Here is a 27,688-nt window from a genome sequence, read left to right on the forward strand (position 1 = left end):
AGAAAAATGTATAATTATGAAAAAATCAAAATTTTTTTTTCAACTACAAAAGTCTCACAATTTCTAAATGGCCATTTTCCTTTAAAAATGCATAACATTTAACAACAACATTTCCCTTATTTATTAGTTACAGACAAGTCCTAAGGGAACAGTTCTAAGAAAATAATTTTTAAGCATACTATCACCAAAATGAAAACCAAAATAAATACATTTTTTAACTAACTGAAATTTATATTACAACTGAATATTATTAGCCCGTAACAAACTGAACAACACAGTTATCCCAAATTACTAACCATCTCCTTTCTACATGCAAAAAAAAAAAAAAAAAAAAAAAAATGCTAAGAAGTTAATGAATCGGCTAAGGCCCCAAAGAAGGATTACAATCACATCAGGAATTAAAATTCAGATGATTCCAAAATTTCACTTCTTTGTATAATATTATGAACACATAATTATGAAGAGCTTTTCATATTTGTAAATTAAGACAATATATTAAAAATTAACTTTATACCTGATGAGGTAATATATTATTCAAGCATACTTAGCACACAGAACTTTTCCATATATGCATTCATTAATAATCTTTTAAAATTAAGACATTATAAATATGGTATTACCTTAATAGCACTTCACAATTTCAAAGTATATTATCCAAATCAATCATAATTGACAGCATGAAAATAATATAATTCCTGTTTTGCAGATATGTAAGTCTATGCCCAATAGTCACCAAACACACTATAATATAGAACTGACTGAATTAAAACTTAAAAATGTTAAAAAATTAAAAATGTTTTTGACTTTTTGCTCCATTTTCAGATTATAACCTACAGTATCATTCTTGTTATTTTCTTTCAAAATTACTTGAGAAATAATTTTCACAATAAAAAAAAAAAAGTATCCTAAAAATTAATAGGAGGAACACAACAAAATACAATAAAAGTTCTGATTTCATTAGCTCTTTACTGATGTAGTCAGCATTAAATGATATGATTTAGGAGAACACTACACATTGGAGTTCATTAATGTAAAGACTTCACAACTGCCATTCTCTTTGACAAAAAGTAGCTTACTAAAAGAAGTTGCAGACACCAAAAATGGTAAATATGAAAGAGTTGGGAGAGTACATAGCAAGGAAAGAGTTTATTATAATAATAACTGCAAGTTCCTAATGCCAGGAGAAAGAAGCACCCCATAAGGTTGGAAGATGCTCTTACCTTGCAGCACCCTAAAAGAGTTAGTGATAAGAAGGAAAAAGACAATATAAGGGAAGGGTTTGAGAGGAGACACACAACCTGCCATGGGTGAAGAGTGAAGGAAGAGACATCATGAGGCAATTCCAAGAGGGACTGAACAAAGCTGGCATGAGCCATGGACAAATTTACAGGGGAAATTTAACATCGAGGACATAACTCAGATTTCTAGTGGAACAAAGCAAGGGGAGACTGACCACGACCTGCACGGGGGATAGACCTCAGGGGTGTGATATAACTTGGATCTCTGACTGGATGACCTGCATAGAGTGCCACAAGGCTAAACTCATTTCTATCAGAGTTCTTTGTCCACTTGCCACAGGGAACAATTCCATCAATGCTCCAGTCCCTCTTTGTCAATTGCACCCAGTTACTAAGATCTCATCACTTACCACTGCTAATGTCACTTTATTTCAAATCGCAAATCAAAAATATATTGCATGAAACAGTATGTCATAGTCTACCAATACTTGGCCTTAATTATATAGTATGACTATATTAATCTAAAGAAAAAACAAAATGAGGAAGAAAATAGACCACTTCAAGATTCACTGGTTGATACAGAAGCCAAGAAAAAAAAATATCATATTTTAGCCTAGAAAGGAAAGAAGCTCTGCAGTATAGTGATAGGTTTCATGTATAACTTAAACAGTTATAAGCATGTAACATAAAAACTTGGATATAAAAACAATACTTTTAGATGAATAGGTAAATATAACTTCAAAGAGAAAAACAAAAAGTTCACCCTGACACTGTTTTTGGCTTCACTAAGCAGCTAGATAATTCTTTCCTTATTGAAACAGATGTTTGTAAAATCAGAGGGAATAAAGACATATCAGATCATTCTAGGTTTTTGCTAACAAGATTAAAGATATAAATATCATTTAATATATATATATGAAAGCATATACATCTTTTAATTTGTTAAGCAAATATTCCAATATTTCAATTTGGTGAGGCAAACATAAAGAAAACGAGTATACCCAGTACTGCCATGGTAAAAAAGACATACCTCTTGTACTGATCGAGCAGCTGGCTTGTCTTGATGATTGGCCAATATTAAAAATGGCAAAGTACATAACTGTGGGTGCTGAAGAGCTGAATGTAGTTCTTTTCTAGAGGTTTCTAGTTCCTCTTCCGAAGCAGCACTGTCTAATACAAATATTACCCCTTGAGATCCTTGGTAGTAGCGACTCCAGTATTTCCTAATGTTATCAGCTCCTTTCAAAACAAAATAGAATTTTTTTTATAAAAACAACCAATACAATATTACATGACTCAGAATTAAACAATAATAATTACTAACTAAAAAAAATTAACTTTTAACAATAAAGTGCTAAAATATTTGCTATGACAGGAATGACAATCATCAGATTCAGTATAGGTGGAGTAATCAGAGAAAAAGGTCTCAAAAATGAAGATCCAAAGGGAAAAGAAAAGTTAAGGTAAATTATACAATATTTTCTTTGTCAAAATTAATAAAGTAAGAGCAGCTAGATGGCCTAATGGATAGAGTATCAACCCTGACATCAGGAGGACCTGAGTTCAAATCTGGCTTCAGACACTTAATTACTTCCTAGATGTGTGACTGGGCAAGTCATTTAACCTCCAATTGCCTCGGCAAAAATAATAATAATAATAAGGTAACAGCAGAAGGACTTTTTAGATAAATGAAGAATTCTTCTTCCTATGTCAGAACTCTCAATAAAAAAAACATGAGTCATACCACAGCATGAGTTAAACATCATGAAAAAGTACATTATAACCAATTGAATCATCCCCCCCATCAGCTATATTTCTGGCAAAGGAGCGGATCAGTTTTGCTAACCTTCAGAAGGCTAATGATTTCATTTCATAACCTAAAAATCCATGGATACACTACAAATTAGCAAGTATGATAAATCTAGGAGACGAAAAGTGGAATTTTATGGATTATTCAAACCATAAATCACAAACAAATAAATAGATCTCCCCTGTGTGTGTGTATGTCCTTTAAAAAAGAACACTGGAAAATATTGTGAAAAAGAAATGAGAGTGAATTATTTCATCTTTAAAAATATTTCTAAAGAAATTTTAAAGCTTTATCTTGACTTGGTAATTGAAGAGCAATTTATATGGAGTGAAAGTTATTTAAAATTGAATAAGTTTACTGATTATGTTGCACATTATCAAATTAAAATTATTTCTTTGATGAATTTTGGAAACTATTCCTTTTAAAGTCATTCTTCTTGATGAAAATACATATATTGCTTCTGTTATACCTCCAATCCTCAAAGAACTCTCTTGATCTAAAAACTTCATGTGTATGTTAACCTTGACAACTAATTGCAAAACACTGATTGTAGTACAAAATCATCCCAAACCTGATTTTATTCCTGGAAGTTATAGACTTCAACATGATATGTCTGACACAGAAATAAATGACATTACCTAGAGAGTAGCGAAGGCCAAAGAAAGAGAGTTTATCCCTAAGGCAGATAGAAAGATGGAAGATATGAAACTTGTGAGAATGAAAGAGATATAATAACCCAGATAGTTGACTCTTGTGTACAATGAAAACATCCCCAACAAAAGGATTTCCAAATAACAATAAATTTTCTTGGTTTCTTCACCTCCATTAATGGAACACAACTTTGGAAGCCTTAAGATGAGTCAGAATGATTTTGATGAAATGAAAGTGGGATTGGGCATAAAAAAAGTCAGGCTTCAGAGTTAAGATAATGAAATTGCTCCCATTTCAGAAAGCTTTTTGTGATTAAAATTAATGTAAAAAGAACTCCAGTTCTGATTTTCTTTTACTCCATGAAGTGATGATAATCAGCAGCAGCACGAGGAACAATAGTAGCAGCAGTATTTATGTGGCCAGGAAATTGCACTAAGCACTTTACACCAAAACCCTGGGAGGTAGGTATTGTTAATGAAACCCATTTTACAGCTAAGGAAATTGAGGCAAACAGAAATTAAGATTAATTATGTATTATTTTATTATATATGATATTTAATTCTATATATAATTGAATATATAAATATATTATATATAATAATTACTAGTTAAGATTCATCTAAGGTCACATAGCTAGTATGACAGATATGAACTCAGATCTCCCTGACTTCAGGTTTAATACTCTATAAACCAAAATGACAATATTTTTGGTTATTTTGTTAATGAATTGGAAAAAAATATCAGACTTCTAAGATTCTCTAATTGCATATGTATGATACATACACATATATGTACATATATGTATATAATACAAATTTAAAATAGATTTCTTCTATATTTGGCATTCATACTTCCAAGATCCAGGAACTACTCTTAGATGTTTGACTTTCATCAAAAAATTCTAAACTTTAGAAGATCTCCCAATTTAGCTTTTTTTCAAAATAGTTTCAGTCAGAAATAGTTCAGAAACAATAACAAAAAAAGCCATGAAGGAGGAGGAAGAAAAAGAGGAGGAGAAGAAATAGTATTAATAGTTGTTTCTTTTTCATTTTAGAATGTCAACCTGACTGTAAAATTCATGAAGTCAGGAACCTTGTCATATAGCTCAACAATTCCATTTAGCACAATTATAATGTTTATTAAGTTCAAAGCACTGTGGTAAGTTATGTAGAATTAAAACATTAACTCTGTCCACAATGTCTACAAACTTCTTAGGGAAAGTACAAGAGCAAAAATAACTTTGATACAAGTTAGAATTAGATAATTGTCACAATAAAAGAAGGAAAAACAAGCTTGAGCAAAGTTTGAAAGGTGACAACATTTTAACAGAGAGGTCAGGTAAGGTTTCATGGTGAAGGTGATATCAAATTTTAGTCTTAAATATAGCACCTGACATAATGTCTACACATAGTAGGTGCTTTTAAAGTATTTTTATATTAAAAAGCCAATGACTGTGTATAGTTTTCCATTCTATCTTAATAGTATGTGGCATGGTGTTCCATAAAAAAGGAAATGACACTATTTTTTCTCAGCATAGACAGCAAGTACCTTTAAGGCGAAACTCTACACCAAAAAAGCAATTTCAAAAGAAATAACAAAAACAGCATATTCTCAATAAGTAGTCTAAAAGTAAAAACATCCTAATTACTGAATTCTCATCTCTGTAACCAAAATTGTTCAGGTTCAGCTGTTAAAGAAGGGGATATTATGAAACCTATGCTCCTGTAGAAAGTGCCTGGTCTATGAAGAGGTTATTATGGAGAAGTAAGAAAGAATAAACTTAAAATCCTTTGTATATCCCACCTGAAAGAACTCATCACTCTCTAACTTTGCATAATGCTTTGACTGTTTTCTCCATTTAGAAAAAGACGTGAATCTATCAACTTTTACAAAATTTAAGCAAGAGGTTCTATGGAGGAGACTAGATGGATGTATATGAACATGATATTTCTGCTTAAGACAAAAGAAATTATAAAATAAAATGATCTTCAAAGGATTACTCCCTCCTCCCACCTATTAAAACGTACAACATATTTGATTTTATTGAGTCAACATGAATTAAATTTTTAATGAAGACCTATAAACTAAGTTCTCTGAAGGGAACCAGGTGTTTGCTTTGTTTGGCTTTTTGAAAGGAGAAAACATTAGGATACCAATGATGAGTTCACTGGAAAAAGCATGCCCATGTGGGCTTTCCAGTTACTGAGTGCCAATGTAATTTCATAATGGGGAATAAGATGGCTTAAAGAACACTTCCAAAATATAGGAACAAATTACAATATAGCTACTAGAGGACCTCACACAAAGAGGGACTTAATATATGCTAAACCGAATGAACACATTTTTAATAAAATGTGTTTTTTTAAAAAAATGTCCAAATGGTGTTTTTTTAAAAATATGTCCAAAGGTGCTGACACGTGACTAAAAGTTAGATAAGTGAAGAAGGGAAGGCACCCTTATTGTGGGAAACAACATAAGAAACAGCCAACAAATGTAAATAGGCAAGAGAAAACAAAAAGAACTTCAAAAAGGAACATAAACAGGACAATACTGATACTACCCAATTAAGTACAATAGATTCTTTTTTTTGCTCTTGTTGTTTTTTGTTTTTTTTTAATAGATTTTTTTAAAAAACAGAAAGTAGGTACTCTTTTTTTATTTTTTGCATATTATAATGTTTACTAACAATTTATTCCTAAATAAAAAATTTTTCAAATGTGGAGAATGGTGAGAAAAGTACAGTAGAAACTATGTGAAACCATTGGAAATGATTTCTCCTGATTAAAACAAAATCTTGAGAACCATACAAAAGACTTGGTGTATAAGCTACTGGCAAGCCATGTACGTTAACAGATAAGTAACACAAAAAATAGCATTTTTTTGGAAAAAATACAAAATAGCATTCTGAAAGCTCAATTAGGCAACAAATATTATCATATGAAGATATGATAAAAAAAAAAATACTATACATACAGAGTATGATGTAACTGGAGGAAAGGGACCAAACAATATGAAAACACAATTATTACTTAAAATAAGGATTTACAAATAAAATCTCTTTGCACTGAGAATAACATTTCCCTCCTTGACTTCATAAGGGTCAATTGTTATTTTTCTGAATGACACATGCTGCTAGATAATATCATCCCACATCTTCTGTATTTCTGCTTAATGCCTCCTCATAGGGTGAAATATCTGATTATGCACCGTCAAAGCCTGGTAAATATTTTTTCAATAAATAATTGACCATCAGTTTGCACTGAGACACATCTAAAAGGAATCACATAAATGACCTCTCTCCTAGTGGCCAATCATTGTATGACAGCTAACCCTTTCCAGCTGGGACATTTCCTACTTTTTCAGGATAGCCTGATCCTGAGGTCCAACCCTATTCATACTTACCCAGCCTGCAGCATTCTGAGGCAAGAACCAGAATTTGTCTTCCTCTCTTGACTAAGTTGTCAAGTGCTCTCAAATCTTGAAGCTTGAAGCATGTGCATGCACATACATACTTATCACACATAGTAGAATTCTGTATGCAAAGGTCCTACAATCTCTGACACAGGCACACAAGAAAGTTATTCATTAACATCAAAACCTAGTAATTGAGCTATTCCATGGTGAATAGTCTTTTTCACCTTCTTTCCACAAAACAATTTCTATAATTAATATTATGAGTGAGCAGAAAATACCAGTTAGCTTGTTTTTGTTGACTTTAGACATACACAGTTAAAAAAAAAAAAAAGGTATAGTCTCTACAATCTAATTCTCCTCTACTGGTTGTGGTTGTGACCTATCGTGCTGGCCCCACAGCTCACCTGCCCCAAATTCTTCAGTGTTAACAACAAAGTAATTTTATTACTTTATACTCAGTACAAATTGATGGCCAGTGTTATACCCAAATGACACATAGGTTCAATACAGAGATAACAAGAAGTGTAAAATGACCCCTGTCTTCCACAAGAATATGATTTAGGAAGGAAGAGGATATATACGAAAAATGACTAAAAGATACAGCAAAACACAGTTAGATAAAATATTCGTGGTACAAAAAAAATGTGTCATCATGTGTCACAAGAGCTAAAAGAGAAATCCCGCCTGGGGAAATCAGGGGAGGTTTCAAGGAATGTGTGGGTTCAGGGTTGGGTCTTGAAAGCTGAGTAGGATTTAGATATGTATATGGGAATAAGAGGAGGGTGGAGAACTTCATATATGTTTTTACTGGAAGGCAAGAAAAGCAAGAGTAAACTAGTTTGGCTAGAATAGAACATTTATACAGGGAAGGAAGCATATGAAGGTTAAATCTGGAAAGCCAGACTGGGATAGGGCTGTAAAGATTAAACCTACATGTTTTTACTAGCATAGTAGAGAAAAAATACTGGAGGCAACAAGGAGACTGCAATAATCTAAGAATGAAGCTTACAAGAACCTAAATAAGGTAGACAGTAACCCTGATGGGGACAGCTAGACTAATCTTCTTGAGTTCAAATCCAGTTTCAGATATTACCAGGGAAATCCCAAATGGGGTCAAGAAGAGTCAGACATGACTAAAAACTAAACAACAACAAACCCTGATGAGATCTGGAAGATTTATTAGCTATAATGTATAAAGAAACTTAATGAAATGGGACATAAAAATAGAAGAAAGGACAACAAAATGCAGATTAATACCAAAAGATAACATAGATCTATAAAAATGTCAGGAATGCTAGAGGATTAGGGATAAAGAGAGCAGTGAATACTAAGGACAAGAAAAATTGCTTTATTAACTATATTGTAGTCAAGAGGAAGATCCAAGAAGGGATAAGATTTCTGTTTAGAGTGAGAGAGGTTTAGGATGACAAAGAGAAAGCAGAATCATTTAATTCCTATTTTCCTTATGGGCTTTTTGTAGAAAGAGGGAGTTAAGATAATAAGGGGGCACCTAGCTGCTAAAACAAGTGCAAATCAGGAGACCCAAATTAACTATTCCCCAAATTATTACAGAACTGGCCTGGATAACTGGAGTTATTCATGATTTCAGAAAAACCATGAAGATAAAGAACAGGAAATAGGAATATGTCCTGGTTTTCTAAAGGGAGGTAAAAGATGGATTCTTCAAACTATAGACTGAGGAATTTGACTTTTATTCCTAGCCATATTCTGGAACACAATAACAGAACACCTTATGAGCATTTAGAAAGGAAAGGGGCAATCACTGTCAGTCAGAATCTGTTATTAAAATGGAAGTTATATTAGTCCAATCAAATTTCCTTACATCTTGGAAATAATAGTTATTATTATTATTATTATAGCAGCTACCATTTAAGGTATACAAAGCAGTTTGTTTACCTGTACCATCTCATCTAATCCCTATAACGAGACTGAAATAGGTTAAGAAACTTGCCCCAGATCACTATTATGTCTGAAAAAGAACAGGTACTCAGGGCTTCCTCAATCTAATGTCTAGCACTATATCCCCTAAACTAAGTCACATCAAGACTGATATGTTTTTTGTTTTGCTTGAGAACCCAAAAAGAAGACAGAGGAGGCCATCTAGGGGAGGGGGTGGGGGGGTAAGAGGTGAAAAATTGGAACAAGAGGTTTGGCAATTGTTAATGCTGTAAAGTTACCCATGCATATAACCTGTAAATAAAAGGCTATTAAATAAAATAAATAAATAAAAGAAGACAGAGGAGGAGAAGGGAAGTCTTAAGCAGTCTAAGAACCTCTGCACAAGTGCTTATATTTACACAGATATATGGAGAAGGGACGGATTCATTCTAAGAATAGAATCAATCATCATCCCTCCATAAATTCAAATAAAAGCAATATATCCAACAATAATAACAACTAAATCACAAAACTTTTTTAAAAAAAGATTGTCAAAAATTAAATCCATACTTCTGTAATTCATTATAATATGAAGGTGATCCTGTATTCTCTAAAGCTGTAACAGTGGAGCATAAGTCCTGGCATGTTCTATTTTAAGCTGAAGAGGTTACAAGGATGGACCATATGATGGATGGCATATTTGGTACTGGACCAACCTGTCTAAACTCAAAAAAGTTCATCAAGTTAACCACATGATGATGAGTTTTGGTGCCACAGTAACTTAAAACAACTGCTAAATCATAGAGAGGTGGGGATTTTATTTGATATAGGGAATACTTGTATAGATGACATAATAGGGCTTCAAACTTTTGAAATATAAGTACTAGACTGATAAATCAAGTGGAAATAGCAATAATGAGAAGCTATGAATATGTATATGAAGATATTTCCACTGTTTTACCTGGCAAACAACAAAATGACAAAAATGATAAAATATAGTAATATTCAATGTTGAAGCAATTGTAAGAAGACAGGCACTCTAGTGTTATTATTGTTAAATGTACAGATTAGTATAAATATTTTAGAATGTGATTTGGAATTCTGCAAATGTCAGTACCCTTTGCCCCAGAGATCCTACTAGTAAGCATATACCCCAAAGAGTTTACTGATTTAAAAAAAAAAAAAAGTCCCCAGATATGTCAAAATATTTATAGCAGTACTGACCCCATCAAATTAGGTATACATCCATCAAATGGGAAATGTCTGGGGAAAAAATGTGATATATGAATGTAATGGAATATTCTTGCATTGCAAGAAATGAAAAAAAATTATAATATAGACAAGCATAGAAATGCTTAAATGAACTGATTCAGAGTGTGCAGTAGGCAGAGTAAAAAACAAAAAAACAAAAAAACCAACATACATAAAGGTGACAACCACCACCACCAAACAATAAAAAATTACTGTCTCAAAACTGCAAAGAACAACCATGGTTCCAAAAAAGAGATGTGAGAAGTCCCCTCTCCCACTCCTTTGCAGAGGTGGGAGATTCATGGATTTGAAATATTTTATATATTTTCAGAAATTTTTGATTTGTTATTTAGGTTGAATCATTTCCGCCTTCATTATCTTTTGGTTTAGATGAAAGTATTCATTACATAGATGGGAGGAAAGGATACAGGGAAAATTCAGAAATAAAATAAATTTTAAATATTGTTTTTCGTCTTTATCATCCTTAAAATTTTTGTGTTTTATTAAGTACATAATACAATAGTGATTACATAATTTATACACACACACACATATATATATATTGGACTTTATGGTCAAACATTTTTACTGATAAGGATGTATAATAAAAAATATTTGGATACCACTGCAGTATTAGATCCAAACTTGAAGGTGTCTACAACTTCCATATTTCCAATGCTTGTTAGGCATACAAATTCCTAGAATCTTTTCTTCCAAAATAGCTTCTATATCTATGCAAAATACTTAGATTTTTCCCCCCCCAGAAAATATGGTAACCAGACTGAGACATTTTATAATCTATCAACCAACACATATTTATTAAAGAGCTTCTATATGCCAAGCACTACGCTAGACAGAGGAAATATAAATACAATGAAAGAAACAATTCATATTTACTAGCAACTTACATCCCAACACATTAGATAACAAGAATGTGTGTGTGTGTGTGTGTGTGTGTATACAGAATACATTTAAAGAGAAAAAACTACAAATTAAGTACAAAGAGAAGGAGGACACTTGCAGTTAATAGTGTGATCAGAAAAGACCAGGAATATAGTGCTTCAACTGCATCTAGAAGGATGCACTTCACTCTATATAAAATGGAGGCACGGTGGGAGGCCATTCCAGACATAGAGAGAATATACAGAATGTCTTATATGAGGAACAGAGGCCAAATGACAGAATGTAGGAGAAAGAACAAAACAGAAAAAGGGGAACAAGGTTATAAAGGGCTTTAGACAATAAACAGATAAATGTTTTAGATAATTCCTAGAGGCAATAGGGAACCATCAAGTTTATTGAGTAGGGAAAAGAAATGGTGGTAAGAATTTAGCTTAGGTTTTACTAAACAATACTTATCATTTTATTTAAGACTCAGATTTCTTTATCAGATGGATAAATATCCTGAGATAATGGGGTAGCATTCAAACATTAACTAGACTTATTAGTTCAATTGTCTTAAACTCAGCCAGTATTTCAAGGGAAATGAAATTGTTAAATCTACATTCAAGAAAAATCAATTTGGAAGCAATGTGGAGAGTAGACTTAACTGGAGATAAAAAGTCTTAAATCAGCAAGCCCTTTCAATAATCTAGATGAGACATGAACAGTTTCAGAGAAAACCTGAGAAGAACTTTATGAACTGATACAGAGCAAAGTGAACGAAAAGTAGAAGAATAATTTATAAAATAAAAAGAACTTTATAAAATACAACTACTTTGAAAAGCTTTAGAATTCCAATCTATAAAATAACAAATCATGATTCTTTAGAACCAAAGTTGAAACATGCTAACTACGTCTAGAAGAAAAGGTCATAGATTCAAAGTGAAGAATGAAAAGTACAGTTTTTCAGTATGGTGGTCAATGAGAAAATTATTAGTTAGTGGATTTTCTTTTTTGTTGTTTAATTTCTAGGATGGAGAGGAATAAACAAATGCCTACTAATGGAATCAACCATACTATATTTCAATAGTTTTAGACTCCTAACAGAGACATTCTAGTAAGTAAAATGTCATGAGGATATCTAGGCTGTAATGCACCAGAAGCATGAATTATTTTGGCTACATATGTTCTCAACATGTTCTTAACAAATTAGCATAATCAAAGTTCTGCCTCCTTCTCCCACAGATTCATTCAGATTAACAGGTGTAGGATGACATTTTGTTGCTATTATTCTTACTACGCCATTTTGAATAAACTTTATCAACTGGCTAACTATTGAAGTTGAGCTCATTTATGTCACTCTGTGAATTATATTTTTAGGAGAACAAACCCACAGGATACTTTAGAATGAAAAATAAAATACCAGCTGGTAACTCAAATTGCAAGTCAGAATGGTGGACCAGAAAAGATACTGTAAAATCAGGATGTTAGATTAAATAATCTCTTATAAATTCTTTTCTAATCTCATAAATTATGAAAATTAGTAAGAAAAAAAAAAAAGGACTCAAACTGTTATATCTACCATTCTGTTTCTTCAGAAGTTTGGTCTTAATGTGAATTGATAAAAACACTTATCCATAAAGACAGAGAAAAATTCTGTTGGGCTTAAAAAATATTGACTGCAACCACATTTGCAAAGTGCCACTCCTTTCCACTTATATTTGTTTCTAAATATTTATTATACTTCTAATATTCTAGAACACCTGAGCAATTTATAAAATAGCCTTGCAATTTCCCCCCATGAATAATGTTTTCTTTATATGCTGGCTTGGTGTAGATTAAATAAAAAATGTAATCAGCCCAGAGTTTTCATCTTGATCTCCAAGACTAGGATAAGGGAGTTTTCCAGGGCACATAAACATATGCATCTATGTGTTTACTGTGTTTCCCAAACCTTAGAAATATGTATGGTCCTAGTCCAATTATGTGCCCATAAAAAAATGATGTGGATGTAGAGGGAACTCATTAACAAATTCATTTTTAAATACACATATAGACTAGGGAAGATATGGTGCCTAAATGAAGATCAATTCATTGGTGTGACACCACAGTATAAAATTAGCCTCCTGGGTGCTGACCTCAGAAGGTGTTAAAAGATAACAAGGATGTCTAAGGAAAAGGATCTTATTCTGCTTTGCTTCCTGTCTTCTCAACCAAGAAAAATCTAAAAGGGTTCAAGAGAGGTGATACTCAAAGTAAGTAAAGAGATAGTTTAAAAAAAAAAAAAGCATACAGCTGACACGAATGAAGTTCATATCTTCAGATTCACTTGATCTACACTTAAAAATACTAAAAAATACTGATTAACCTCTGGAAAAACATTTATAATGAAGTAACAGCTATTCTGATTTTTTTTTCTTAATTAAAAAAAGAGAGAAAGATAGAGGAAAGAATGGAGTCAGCTGGCTTGAGACTTAAATTCCCAACAAAATTATACAATGTATAATTAAAAAAAAAAAAAAACCATAAAGAAAAAAAAATCATGGGTTAAGAAAACATTCAAAGGAAAAGTTGTGTTCTCAAAGAATAATCATGACTTCATCAAGAATAGGTCATGCTAGACTAAGTATATTTTCTTTTACAAAGTTACTGAACTAGTAAATAAGAGGGATGCTATAAATATTGTGTACCTAGATGCAGTTGATAAAATCTCTCATACTATTTTTGTATAACAGATGAATGAATGTGGGATAAACAAGAATAAAAATAAGTTTATGAATAAATTAAGCACTATAACATTTATGCTGATAACTGGCCTCAACTAGCTAACAGCATCAAGGGAATTTTCTTTTCTTCCCAGACTCTCAATTCCACTCTACATAGTAGTTGTTGCTCTAAAACTTCTTTATTTCCCTTCTCTCACCCTCTCTCAGCAGATCTCAACTAATAATCTAGAGATGACTAAGCATACTTACAGAGAGCTCCCTCATTTATCTTACTCTGTATCACAAAATCTCTATTATTCCTAATTTTCACTTCAGTTCCAGATGAAAATATATTCTTTCTGCTTTTTAAGACCAATCCATCTATTTTTATTTTTGACAAATAGAAGTGGGAGAGGGGACTTCTCACATCTCTTTTTTGGAACCATGGTTGTTCTTTGCAGTTTTGAGACAGTAATTTTTTATTGTTTGGTGCTGGTGGTTGTCACCCTTATGTATGTTGGTTTTTTTGTTTTTTTGTTTTTTACTCTGCCTACTGCACACTCTGAATCAGTTCATTTAAGCATTTCTATGCTTGTCTATATTATAATTTTCCAATTGCATATCTTAGTCCTTCTGAGCCAAGGTTTCTAATAGTTCGTGTTGTGTGTACCTTTTCCATCTGTTCTAAGCCAATGTAAAAATTTTTTTCTAAAGTTTTCAAACATCATATCTAGATTTTATTCTTTATTAATTTTTTTTGGGGGGGAGAATCTCAAGTAAATTAATGTTGTGCTTCTTGCTTTGGTCTACCAACTCTTTAATTTGGTCATGCATATTATCTATTTCATTTTTAAAAATTGTGTTGTTTCCTAAATCATTTGCTCATTACCCATGGATTTGCTGCATCCATGGATAATATTTGATATGGGATAGCATTTTTAAATTTCTATAAATTATGAACAGCTTTAGAGTTCTGTATTAATTTCCTCAACATGTTTAGCAGCCAAATTAATTTCTAAATTGGCATTTCTTTAATTCTGTTTACTGAAAATTTATCTTCATTTTCTGGTTAAATTTTTCTCTTTAGAAATTTCACATTGGAGAAAGTCTCTACCAAATAGCAAGTTTTCTTTCTATTTGGTACATTAAACTGCTTTAGAATGAGAATAGTAAACATGCGCTAAGTATGAACTACCAGGTAAGAGACCTGAGTCATATAGTCAATAAGGAATGTATTCCTTATGGATTGTTCCATTAAGTTACTTTGGAAACAAAGGAAGAAACACAAAGAGAACACAACTTTTCCTTTGAATGTTTTCTTAATCCATGATTTTTTTCCTTTATTTTTTTTTAATTATCCAATGTTAATGGATTAAGTTTATTATTATTATTATTTATTAATTATCCAATGTTAATGGATTAAGATTATTAAATTACTTTGGAAGTAAAGGAAGAAATAAGTGAAAACATTTTTCTGGAGAGCAGAGGGACTAAATTGGGGTCTCCATGTAAAAAGCAGAGGAGTAGGTTATATATCTCAAAGAATTCTTGACTCTGTAAAATTGATGAGTGAGCAAATCAGACTGAGCAGATCTTAGGCCTCATGCTCAGGTAACATTTTCTCCAGTGAGAAACAGGAGAGACTTAGCATTTGAAAAAGTAGAAAACATCAGACCCACAGAACTTCTTTTTAGTTATACAAATAACCATTATCTCCTTTATATCCATGAAACATGAAAATTTGGAAGTACACTAGGGTGAAATCCCTGTCTTTTCAGTCAAACAATAATTGTTTATTAAGTGTTTATTATGTGCCAGGACAAAGAAAATGGCAAACCACTTCACTACCTTTGCCAAGAAAACGCCAAATAAGGTCACAAAGAATGGGACATGACTGAAGCAACTAAACAACAAAAACAATATGCCAGAAACATTAATAATAATAATAATAATAATAATTAAATCATCTCAAGTCTCCAGGAGATTATATTTTAATGTAACACTATAAGCATCCCTTAGATGTCCTGAATTCTCTCTTCTTCTACCTATATACTAATTCATTTGATGACATCATCAGCTCCCAGGGCTTTAGTTACCATCTTTATAATGATGACTTTCAAATCTACCTATTCTGTCCAAACTCTCTGCTAACTTCCAATTATGCAATTGCCTTTTAGATATCTCAAGCTTATGTCCAGTAATCATACTCAATACATCCCAAATAGAATTCATTATCTTACCCTAAACTCTTCCTCCTATTACTGCAGAGGACACTACCATCTTCCTAGACCCTCAGGCTCCCAACATAGGAATCATCTGGATTTCTATCTCTCATACCTCATATCCATTCTATTGCCAAGATCTGCCAATTGTGTCTTCCTAATTTGTCTCCACTGATTCTATCACCACCACGATGCACACCCATATCATCTCATTCTTGGACTACTACAATAGTCTCTACTAAAAGTGTCTACCCATTCCAGTCCAACCTCCATTAAGTTATAAGTGATTTTTCTCAAAAACAAGTCTGACCATGTTACTCTCCTACTCAATAAATTCCAGTGGCTCTCTCACCTTCAGGATTAAATATAAATTTCTGTATTTCACTCTCAAAATCCTATATAACCTACCCCACACCCATCTTTCCTGTATTCTTTGGCTTTTCTTCTTGTTACATACACTCTGATCCAATGGCAGTGTTTTCCTTGCTGTTCCACAAAAAAAGATTCTTCATCTCTTGACTCTGAACAATTTTTTTTCCCCTCCTCATCTTCACCTTTTGGTTTCCCGGCTTCCTTTAAGTCCCAACTAAAATCTCTTTACAGAATCCTTTCTCAACCTTTTCATTTTAGTAACTTCCCTCTATTTCCAATTTATTCTGTATGTAGTTTATTTGTGTGTGTGTGTGTGTGTGTGTGTGTGTGTATGTGTGTGTGTGTGTGTGTGTATTTGATTTTCTCTGTTAGATTATGAACAACTTGAGAGTAGGACTTGACTCTTTTGATATCATTAGCTCTTAGAACAGTTCTTGGCACCCAATAAGGGCTTAATAAATATTTACTGATTGACTAATGTACTAGTTGTGAATCTATAGAATAAATGACCAAACATCTAGGGAGTGCAATGAGTTGGGCCTAGATATTAAGAAAATATGACTTCAAATGCATCCTCAGGTACTGACTATGTGGCCTGGACAAGGAGCTTAAACTCTATCTGCCCCAATTTCCTCAGTTGTAAATGGGGATAATGATAGCACTTATCCATGGGGTTGCTGTGAGGAAATAAGATAATATTTGTAAAGCACATAATAACACACTTTTTTGATATTTTCCTTCTTTTTTCTTTCCTCTGCTCTTTCCATTACTTATTCCCTTTCTTCCATGGGATATTTTCCTTCTTTTTTCTTTCCTCCTTGGCTCATTCCATTACTTACTCCCCTTCTTCCAAGGGATCAAGGCCTTTACTAGAAAAAGGAATACAGATAAGTCTAAATGCTAAGTGAGACTTCCCTGATCTTTGTTTTAAAGAACCTGGAATCTAGGACTGAAAATTTCTTACTAAGAAAATGAAAAGTCTAAATAATCAAGTTGAAGAAGGATCAAGAGAAGAAAGGCTTTTCTCCTGGTGCCAATGAAAGGATTTTTGGTCTTTTCTAAAAATAGCTAGGAAAAATAAAAAATATAGCCTTTAAGCCAAAAGAGCATGAGACTTTTCAGCTAAGCAGAAAGTAACAACTACTAGGACGTGGGAAACAGTTTCATCTAACAAAGACTACAAGTTTAGGATCAAGAAGGTACACCATGACACCACTAGAAGGCAGCAGCTTACAGTACCCAAGACATGAGATACCACCCCATATTTACGTGTTCCTCATAGGTGGGTCTAGGCATGTATTCTGATGATTTTTACTCTTCTCTATAATGTTTGTACATTTCTGACAGAGTGCACCCTATGTTCATAGGAGGTATGCTTTGTTGCAATTTTTCTCATTATTCCATTTCATTAAATGCTTTTACTTTGAACTAATCCTGTCCTCTGGGGGACTATTAAAGAATATCAATTACATCATTGGTGAATCATGAACTAAGAGTTTTAGGAGATGGAACCCACACAGTACTTTGAACTGGTGGTATAATTTAAAGAACTCCCCCTTCAAAACTCAGGCACTTACATCACAGGTAAATAAGTACAAATGATACACATTAAGGGGAGGTGGAGACACTGCCTGCTAGGAGACAAGTGGAAAAACTCAGAAAAGATCTTAAGAGTTGACACAAGGTGAGTTTTGAAATAAGGAGTACATTCCAAGCATACAGGACAGCCTGAGGAAAAGCACAAAAGCAGAGAAGTTATATGTTATTTATGGAACAGTAAAAAGGCTGATTTGTCTATATTTTATGCTGAATGAGAGGAAATGTTTAACAGGTTTGGAAATGAAGGCTTCCAAACCTGGGAAAGGGCTTTTTTTTTTTAATGCTAATAAAAGAAATTGGATTTCATCTTATAATGAGCCAATAAGTGGATCCACACCCTTCCATTCCTCTAATCCTATTCATCAGGAAATACAATGGTGTGAAAGTGGCACAGTGGATAGAGCCCTGGGCCTGGAATCAGGAAGACCTAAGTCAAATCCAGGCTCACTCAGATATTTAGACATCAAAACTTAATTAAGACATTTAACTGTTTAACTCAGTTTAAATAATAACTCAGTTTTTTTTTTTTAATAAAACTCAGGTTAAATATTAGCACCTGTCTCCCAGATCTGACTAATTAAATGATTAAATAATTGTAAAGCTTTAAACACAAAGCCTGGGGATGAAGTGATGGGTAGCCAGGTAGAGTAGCAGGGAAAACCTAAATGGAGCATGGATAAGATTATAATACTCCCTGAAGCAAGCAAGGAAGGGCCCTGCTGGGGATCAGCTCAGCCTTCCAGTCCCACCCCAGTGGAGGTCTTTGGAAACCCCACCTTATTGTATCCAATCAGAAAGCCAAGTTATGATGTCAAAAACCTAAGGTTAAATTTCCCCCATAATTTCACACATTTAACATGTATTGGACTACCTGCCATCTGGGGGGTGGGAAGGAAGGAGGGGAAATTTTGGAACAGAAGGTTTTGCAAGGGTCAATGTTGAAAACATTACCCATGCATATGTTTTGTAAATAAAAAGATATAATAAAAATAAAAACATTTCTCCTATAAATATGTCCCTGCCTAGCCATCTCTGCTAAATCCCTTTTGGGTTAGCTCTCCATAACATTCTGCCTCATGTTTCTTTATTTTCACCCCTCCCCCATGCCTCATGGAGTCTTTGTCCTTGTTAACTCTTTTAGGGTGCTAAACTCCTCTGTGGATTTAGCCTGCCAGTCAATGGCATACTACTACCTCATGAGTTCCCTTTCTTCTGATTAATTGTAAATTCCACTAGGGAACTTGTCTTTTCCCTTGTTAATTGTTAAAAATCCCTTTCCTTGCTAAGTATATATCCCCCAAAATCTATTTTATATTTACTACTCCTGCTATTTATTTTAACTATTTATTTATCCATGAACTAGTCTCATAAATAAAGATATCTTTTGGCAAAGAGAAATCCATTGTGCCTTTAGCTCTGTATTTTGAGCTAGGAATTGCTACCCCAAACTCACCATTTGGTGTCTACCTCATTATTTGGTGCCCAATTTCATCACTGGCACATAGTAAGTGCTATATAAATGCTGTTGTGTGTCTGATTCTTGATGACCCTATTTGGAGTTTTCTTGGCAAAGAAACTCCAGTGGTTTGTTATTTCTTTCTTCAGCTCACTTGAAGGATGAGGGAATTGAGGAAAACAGGATTAAGTGTCATGCCCAGGATAACACAGCTAGTTAATGTCTGAGGATGGATTTCAACTCAGTAAGATGAATCTTCCTGACTTCAAGCCTGTGCTTATACATTGAGCCATATAGCTGCCCTTTATATAAATGTTAGTTATTATTATTATTAATATTATTAGTCATTTATCAAGTATCTACTATGAGTTATGCAAGGATCTGAAAATACAAAGCAAAGTAGGAGACCCAAAAAAGACATAGAAAGGAACTAAACTGAGTAATCAGAGCAGGCTCTGGAAGCTTCTGGAGTATATATGCCATACTCCAAAGATGCCATGCAAACATCACTTATCTTATAGCACATAGGAAATGTGATGTTGGAATGATAACCTTGGATCAAGAACAAGTTTAAGTAACACATATAATACCCTGTTTAAAAATGGGAGAGGCTAAGGGGAAGAATAGAGAGAAATAAGTCAGAAAACTAAGTGGTACATTAGTAGTAAAGGCAAGGCTTAGAATTAGAAATTCCTAAATTCAAATCTGGATTCAGATATCTACTAGCTAAGTGATCCTGCAAGTCACTTAACCCTGTTTGCCTCAGTTTCTTCAACCATAAAATGGAGATAATCAAAGCATTCATATTACATTGCTGAAAGGATAATAGCAATTAGCACAGTTCCTAGCACATAAATAGGCACTGTGTAAATGTTTATTCACACCTTCCAATCCCCTTTTTATTTCTGAAATATTTTCATCAAAAATTAGTGGGGTTTTACAAATGCACTAATTACAAACACACCATCCTCCCAAATACCTCAAGTGTTGGTGATTGTGTATTTTTTTTTAAAGAATATACTTTACTTTCGAAAAGTAGACCGCATTTATCACATAGTGTGAATAACAAACTCAGCAGAGCTGACCAGACAAAATCTCTGTGTCTGTCCAATAATAATTTTTTTGGAATGAAAAAGTTAATGACTATTTCTGTGCCAGTGTGAACTTGTTCAACTGGTGAAATTTCACTTTTACATGCTTTTTCACAAGTTTAGACTACTGAGCAATTGTTCATAAAATCCAACAAATAATGAGGTGTGGTTGGACCTAATCATTATCTGCCCTCTTTAGTGAAAGATACTAAAGTGGAGGCAAAACAATTCAATTCTGATACCATGGGTGTTTCTCAGCTTTTATTACTTCAATCAAAAAAAAAAAATAACAATCCCGTGAAATTCATTTGGACATGCTTGTAATGTGTGATAGCTCTTGTAGGAGCTCTTAAATGAATTATTCCTTCAGAAGATTAAATTAGTAACTTGAAGTAGTTAAAGCAACCTTCCAAAATGCCAAATTTACTTGTAAAAATTTTCTACATACATGGGATTCACAAGAATTATGTCTTAGAAATTGCTGATATTTTATACTAATTAATATAATGTTAGAGCTGGAAGTAGCAGGAGCAAACTACTTTAATCCATACATTTTCAAAGTGAGGATATTAGGGAGAAGAGGAATGAAGTGAATTTTTCAAGATTATATAATCAATTTGTGGTAGATGCTATATTATTTCTTCATCTCTTCTGACTATCAATTCATTATGCTTTTGACTATTCCACAGTGTTATAATATTAGGAAACTTTAATAAAGCTAACTAAGACAGCTCAAAAGTAAATCACTGACATAAATATTAACGAAATTAGAAGCTGGCAGATAAGTTAAACAAAATAAATCAAAATGCTATTGTTTGTAGAATCCAGAAATGTCTTTCTAGTGATTTTAAACTCCTAAAACTGAAAGAAAACTGAAGTACTTGGTGATAGGTGATCAGAGAATTTAAGTTATAAAACATTTCAGAAACCATGTTTTCTTCCTTTGAAAAGTAGGAGCACTGGAAGAAAAAAGATAAATGACTAACAGGTTATGACAAAGATACTAAGTATCAGAATTCAATTGCTAGACCTCAGCTAGGATATAAATGTTGAGTTCTTAACAAGAACGGAAATGCAGATCACAAAAACTGTTTTTTAAAAATGGCAGAAAATAACATTAATCTGAATAAAAGAACTTTGAATTCAAGTTTAAATGGGGTAGGATGGGTAAAAATGACCAAATAACATTGTAAAGCCAACTAGATACTTTTTGAGGTTAATGGGCATAATATAGAAACAATAGAAAAAGTGTAAGAAATGCCCAGAAATTCTCAGAAAAAAAAAAAAAGCAGGAAAATAGATCCAGAAGAAGACTCACTGTAATAATTCATCTCTTCATCTCTTGGCTTCCTTCCCCAAATCTCTACAGCTGGGGCCACAATTCCCAAATGAAAATTTTGTATTATTCCAAGCTCTGGGACTAATCCAACCCCTTGGAGGGGAATTTATAAAGGCTCATAAAATGAGTAAATTCAGTAATTGATTCCACTTAAGCTTTATGTCCCAGTTCTAGTAAGTGGATTCTTGCCTTTTTTCCTACAACCAGTACCTTTAATCTACTAACACTGAGACTTCTGCCTTGTTATCCTACTTTGGATGCGCTGCATTTCCTCCAGGACAAGGATATCAATGGTAAAGCATTAGTTGGGGAAGGCAGGGGGAAGGGAGAATTAGACTGAAAAATTAACAATGTCTCCCCATACAGACTTGATCTCCCAGATAATGGGGTCAATACTGAACTGTTCTGAAAGTTCTAATTAGAGGATCAAGAATAAAAGGGCCATGAGGCAGGCTATCAAAATCCTTCCCTCATTGGAAATTAGTTGAGTGTTATCATAATGATCTATTCCATAGCCACAACTAGGATGGGGAATTATAGTTTTATTCTTTAGTCTACCACAATGGGAAGATGTGAAAATTTTGAAAATATCTTTTGCAGATTAGGTGATGTTAAAAACAATCACATTTAATATTTTGATAGCACTTGCACTTCTTTAGCAGTACAAAAACTTCAGCAAGAATAATTAAAATAGGAAGCTACCTGATTTCTCTTTTTCACCTATTCTTTTTCCAGCCTATCAGCACAGCAACTGAATCTTACTGCTTTTATCTAAATGGCATCCTCCCCAACCTCAACATAATAATATTCTAAAGTCTAAAGACACTCTCATCCCTTTCCCTGATTACAAATGAATTGAGGTTACTTATGGCTACTTGCCCTTATTGCCAAAATTGCTCAATGGTAATTCTGACATTTATCATGAACTATTTGCTTGCTCTAGGTAATACAAGTGGGTCAGATACGGTACCCTTAAATTATACAAACTTTCTTCAATTGAATACCAAATTCCAAATAGGCAGGCAGGAGCCTCCTCAGTTTCTGACATGACTAAAGTAGGATTTAAGGTGAACATGAGTGAGTATCACAGCTAACTTATCAAGAAAAGGTATGGCCAACTTTTGTTAAAAAACAAAAAAACTGAGCAGGTCAGGGATATTCAGCCTCACATCATGACTAAGGGTTCAGAAGGAAATTCTATGTTCTAGCTCAGACTTCAGCTCTTGCCAGAATTAGCAAATCTAATGGTTGGAAATTTCAGATCAAAGAAGAATATAAAGATCAATTTGAGTTCCTGAATATATTCCACATTATACACTAGGAGATTATTTCAGAAACAGAAATGGCACTATCTGCCATCTATCTTTTCCTTCCCCTCATCCCTAACAAGAAGAGAAAGAGAGAAAGAAAAATACAAAGGTAAACTAGTTCTCATGGAAAATATCATAAGCCAGAAACATCAAAAGATTCATTAGTTGCTTGATGAAATAAATTAGGAGTCTCTCTGTGCTTCCTAGTAGGACAACTTACTCCATTCCCTTCTCATTTCCTACAAAGCTACAAAATGTCTTGGAAGCACAGCCAGTTCTTGTGATTCTGGTCCAACCCTTGCTTCTACAGCACTTGAACACCTTTGATTTCATAAGCATGAGTGCTTACAGGCAACAAAAACAATATGGTTCTGTCATATTTTGAGCTAATGATTTTGAGCTAACGTTTGGGTCAGGACATTGTTAAATTGCTGGGGTAGAAGTAGGGGAGAGAAAAATATGGCCTGTTTTCTCTTGGGAGAACAAAGTATTATCCACAACATGATCAAACAGAGGCCATACTAGGTCATGGCAAAAGTTCACAGACACACTAAATACTAAAAGAAGACTGAAAGTTGAAAAAGGAGATTGCAGTAGAGTTCTAAAGTGAGTTATCAGAATGGAATCTGGGAGAAAATACTGCAAAATGGAAGTTATCAGCTCAGTAACAGGCTATTCCATGTAATTTCTTTAACTAAGAAAAGACATTGTTTTCTATTTTCTTTTGTGACAGTGAGAAACCAGCCACTCCTCTTTTAATTCATTACACTGACATTGGCATGGGTATCAAAGTGAGATAGTAGGTAGAGCAATAGTAGAAAGTAGAGTAGCAATAGTAGAGCAAGGAAAGCCTTGAATTCAAATCCAGCTTTATACATTTACTCATTGTGTGACCCTGGGCATGTCAATCTTTGTTTCCTAAACTGGGATACCACTACCACCTACCTCAGAGGATTTTTGTGAGAATAAAATGAGATAATATTTGTAAAACTCTTTGCACAGTGGCACATAGTTGTTTTTGTTCATTTTTTTTTTCCAGTAACATTCAACTGTGACCCCATTTGGAGTTTTCTTGGCAAAGATACTGGAGCAGATTGCCATTTCCTTCTTTATCTCATTTTATAGATGAGGTAAACTCATTAAGTCACTTACCCAGGGTTACGTAGCTAGTAAGTGGCTAAATTTGAACTCAGAAAGAGAAGTTTTCCTGACTCCAGATCTGACACTCCACCCTTTGTGACACAGTATTTAATAAATGTTTATTCCCCTTTCTTCCCTCTTTGCCTTCCAAGAATAATCAGGCTCCTCCCACTCATATAACATAACATCTTTCTTCAAAACAACCATATTTCTTCTTCAATACTGTGTTTCCATTCCTCAAAAAAATCCCTAAGCATATTTTTTCATTCTGCATACCAAGAAGCCATAAAACACATTCTACTGCCTATTATACTTGCTCATACACATATACAGAGGATCCCATCCCTGCTCCTTTTATTTGACACATGTACACACCTCTACTGTGTAACTCTCACTCATACTCTATGCCTCATACACACAAGCTACAAAATCGCTTCATATCATACCCCAATACACTGTGTTTTTAATACCTACCCAAAATCCCTCTCACACTCTTCCCTGTGCTTTGCACACACTTATTACCATCTTCCATCATGTTGTACCCTTCACCCTTTCCATTTTTGTCACATTTTTACTCCAACTCTTTTCATCTAAGACATTCTGTACTGCCAGCAAACCCCGCCCTCCTCCTCCCCCCCCAGACCATTACTATTGGGATATCCCTCAACATAGTTTAAGCCCCAAAATGTTTTATGGCTAAATTAAATGAGAACTCTGACCTAGAGTAATTGGTAAGGAGTCAGGTTTTAATGGAGTGCTAAGAATTCCCTTATATATGGCTTTCCAGAACTTCTGTGTTACAAGGGACTTCAGAAGCCAGCTAGTACAAGACATATCCAAACAAAAACCGCATCTATATTATCTCTAGTAATTGATAGTCAACCCTTGAAATTTCGCAATGAAGAGGCACCCACTAACACACCAATCCATTCCTATTTTGGACTGCTTTAAGTGTTAGATTTCTGGGGGGGTTACCCCTTATACTAAGACAATCTATGGACTATAATTTTCCCCACTCTTAAGGAAGGACAAACGAGTTGAATCACATGTCTCTGACAGTCATTCATATACCTAAAACATCTATTAAACCCTACTTCCTACCATCTTCTCTTCACCAAATTAAATATCCCCAGATCCTTTTATTATCCTGTAGCATAGTTTTTACCACCCTGATCACTTTAATGTGGATGTTTTCCAATTTGTCAATGTACTTCCTTTATAAGTGCTATCCAAAATAAACACAATACTCTGTCTAAAAAACATGGAATACAGTATGAGTTTTACAAATACTGTAGACTAGAAATACATACAACTTAAAAGTTCTCTAGTGTTTGTAATTCCTATGTTGCACTACTGATTCATAGGGAGCTTAAATTTATACCCTGCTCACCCTGTGAAAAACTATTTAGCAACACATCCTGCTTCCACATTTTTAAGCTGATTCTTTTAAACCAAGGGTAGATTGTATTCTGTTGAATGAAATCTTATTAGATTTGTTCCATTGTTCAATACTGTCAATATATATTTGACTTTTTCATCCAATTTATTATATCTTTCCTACTTTTGTGCCATCTGCTAATTTGATAAATATGCAATCCATTCCTTAATCTAAGTCATTGATAGCAAATATCACAGAATCAAAGACTACTGTTTTTTTTTTTTATTATCATAGCTTTTTATTGACAGAACATATGCATGGGTAATTTTTGGTACAACATTGTCTCTTGCACTCACTTCTGTTCCAACTTTTCCCTTCCCTCCCTCCACCTCCTCCCCTACATGGCAGGCAGTCTTATACATGTTAAACATGTTAAAGTATATCTTAGATACAATATATGTGTGTGGATCCATACAGTTCTCTTGTTGCACAAGAAAAATTGGATTCAGAAGGTAAAAATAACCTGGGAAGAAAAACAAAAATGCAAATAGTCCATACTCATTTCCCAGTGTTCCTTCCCTGGTGTAGCTGATTCTGTCCATCATTGATCAATTGGAACTGAACTGGATCTTCAAAGACTACTCTTTAGGCTTTTACTTGTGACTACTGTACCTCCCATTGAGACCTCCCTTGGAAGGACCAGCTTCTTTGACAATCACTAATCCAGCAAAAATGTCTTAATCCAACCTTTAAAACACCTGAGTACACAGAAGTCCTTTTATCAACTCAAGAATTAGCAGCCATCATTTTTGAAATCTGTCTCAAGAAAAAGTCTCTTCACAAGGGAAGATAACTAAATCTATAAAGGGTACGGTTAAAACAAACAAACAAACAAAAAAGTCAGACACCTCCTTGCCAGTTAGCATAGCAAGAGAGTTATCAAGACCAACCCATCTCTGGGATAGATCTCTTCTAGAGGCACAGATAATAGAATAGAATTTTCCCAAGCAGAATAGGTTTGAACTACACACTCTCTCTAGGTCAAATAGGCTATAAGCATTAGATTCAGCCAGTGTAAATAAAATCTGAAGGTATCAAGTTTGACCAGCAAGACCAAAATATGCCGGATCTTGTAAATGCTTTTCTTCTTCCTTAAATTTCTAGCCAAAGTCACCTAATACTGCCATAACAGCAGAACAGTTACAGCCTAGTTTCAGGAATTCCCTTGCTTTCCTACAAGGTTAGCAGTAACTGCATAAGTTGCTGTCCCTAGCCATGGTGCTGACCACTACTATGAATACTGCAACAAATGGGGGCTATTTCCAGTGAAGTAGGGGGTACTCCAATGTGAAGTCTGTTCAGTCAGTTGGGATAAAGACCATTTTGGCCAAGGATGTGAGCTTTCTTACAGTGATAAGGTGTTAATAAGCCGTATTTCTTGAATCAATAATACTGGGAGGTCATTTTCTCTTGCTGTAAAGGATTCTAACAAACACAGTTATGACAGGACAACTGCTTTTATAAAGTTAGTCAGTTCTGCATTAGTTCTATCCAACTGGTTCCATTACAGTCTTTGAAGCATGAGAAAAAGACTGACTTGGTGATTTTTAAAGGGAACATCAAATCAAAGACAAAAAAGATTATTTTTCTTTGAACATGTGACAGTACTGATGACTCTCTATCCCTTAAAGAAATGTTACTGGCAATTGTAGACCAATTAACAAAGCAGCTGAGAAATAACCTTCCAGGTGAAATAAAAGTTCAATTCATATCTAAGGAGAAAAAAGAGAATAAACAAATTGTCTTGTTAAATCAAGTCAAGAGTTTCCAAAGGCTACCAAAATCAGTTCCTAACAGTGAAATAAAACTATGAATTAAGAAATTAATAATGAACCAAGAAAGACATAATATGAAAAGATAACTTTTTAAGT

The 27,688-nt window shown here is 33.7% G+C and overlaps 1 protein-coding gene across 1 annotated transcript in view; it reads right to left on the minus strand.

Annotated features, from left to right (window-relative positions):
* The window catches only part of ARL15 (ADP ribosylation factor like GTPase 15), a 496,737-nt gene that overhangs the window by 250,948 nt on the left and 218,101 nt on the right, over positions 1-27,688 (minus strand). The window contains 1 exon segment of the mRNA XM_023495746.2: positions 2,269-2,477. Coding sequence (XP_023351514.1) covers positions 2,269-2,477 — 209 coding nt within the window.

This window comes from Sarcophilus harrisii, chromosome 1, assembly GCF_902635505.1.
Source record: "Sarcophilus harrisii chromosome 1, mSarHar1.11, whole genome shotgun sequence".
Taxonomy (NCBI): Eukaryota; Metazoa; Chordata; class Mammalia; order Dasyuromorphia; family Dasyuridae; genus Sarcophilus; species Sarcophilus harrisii.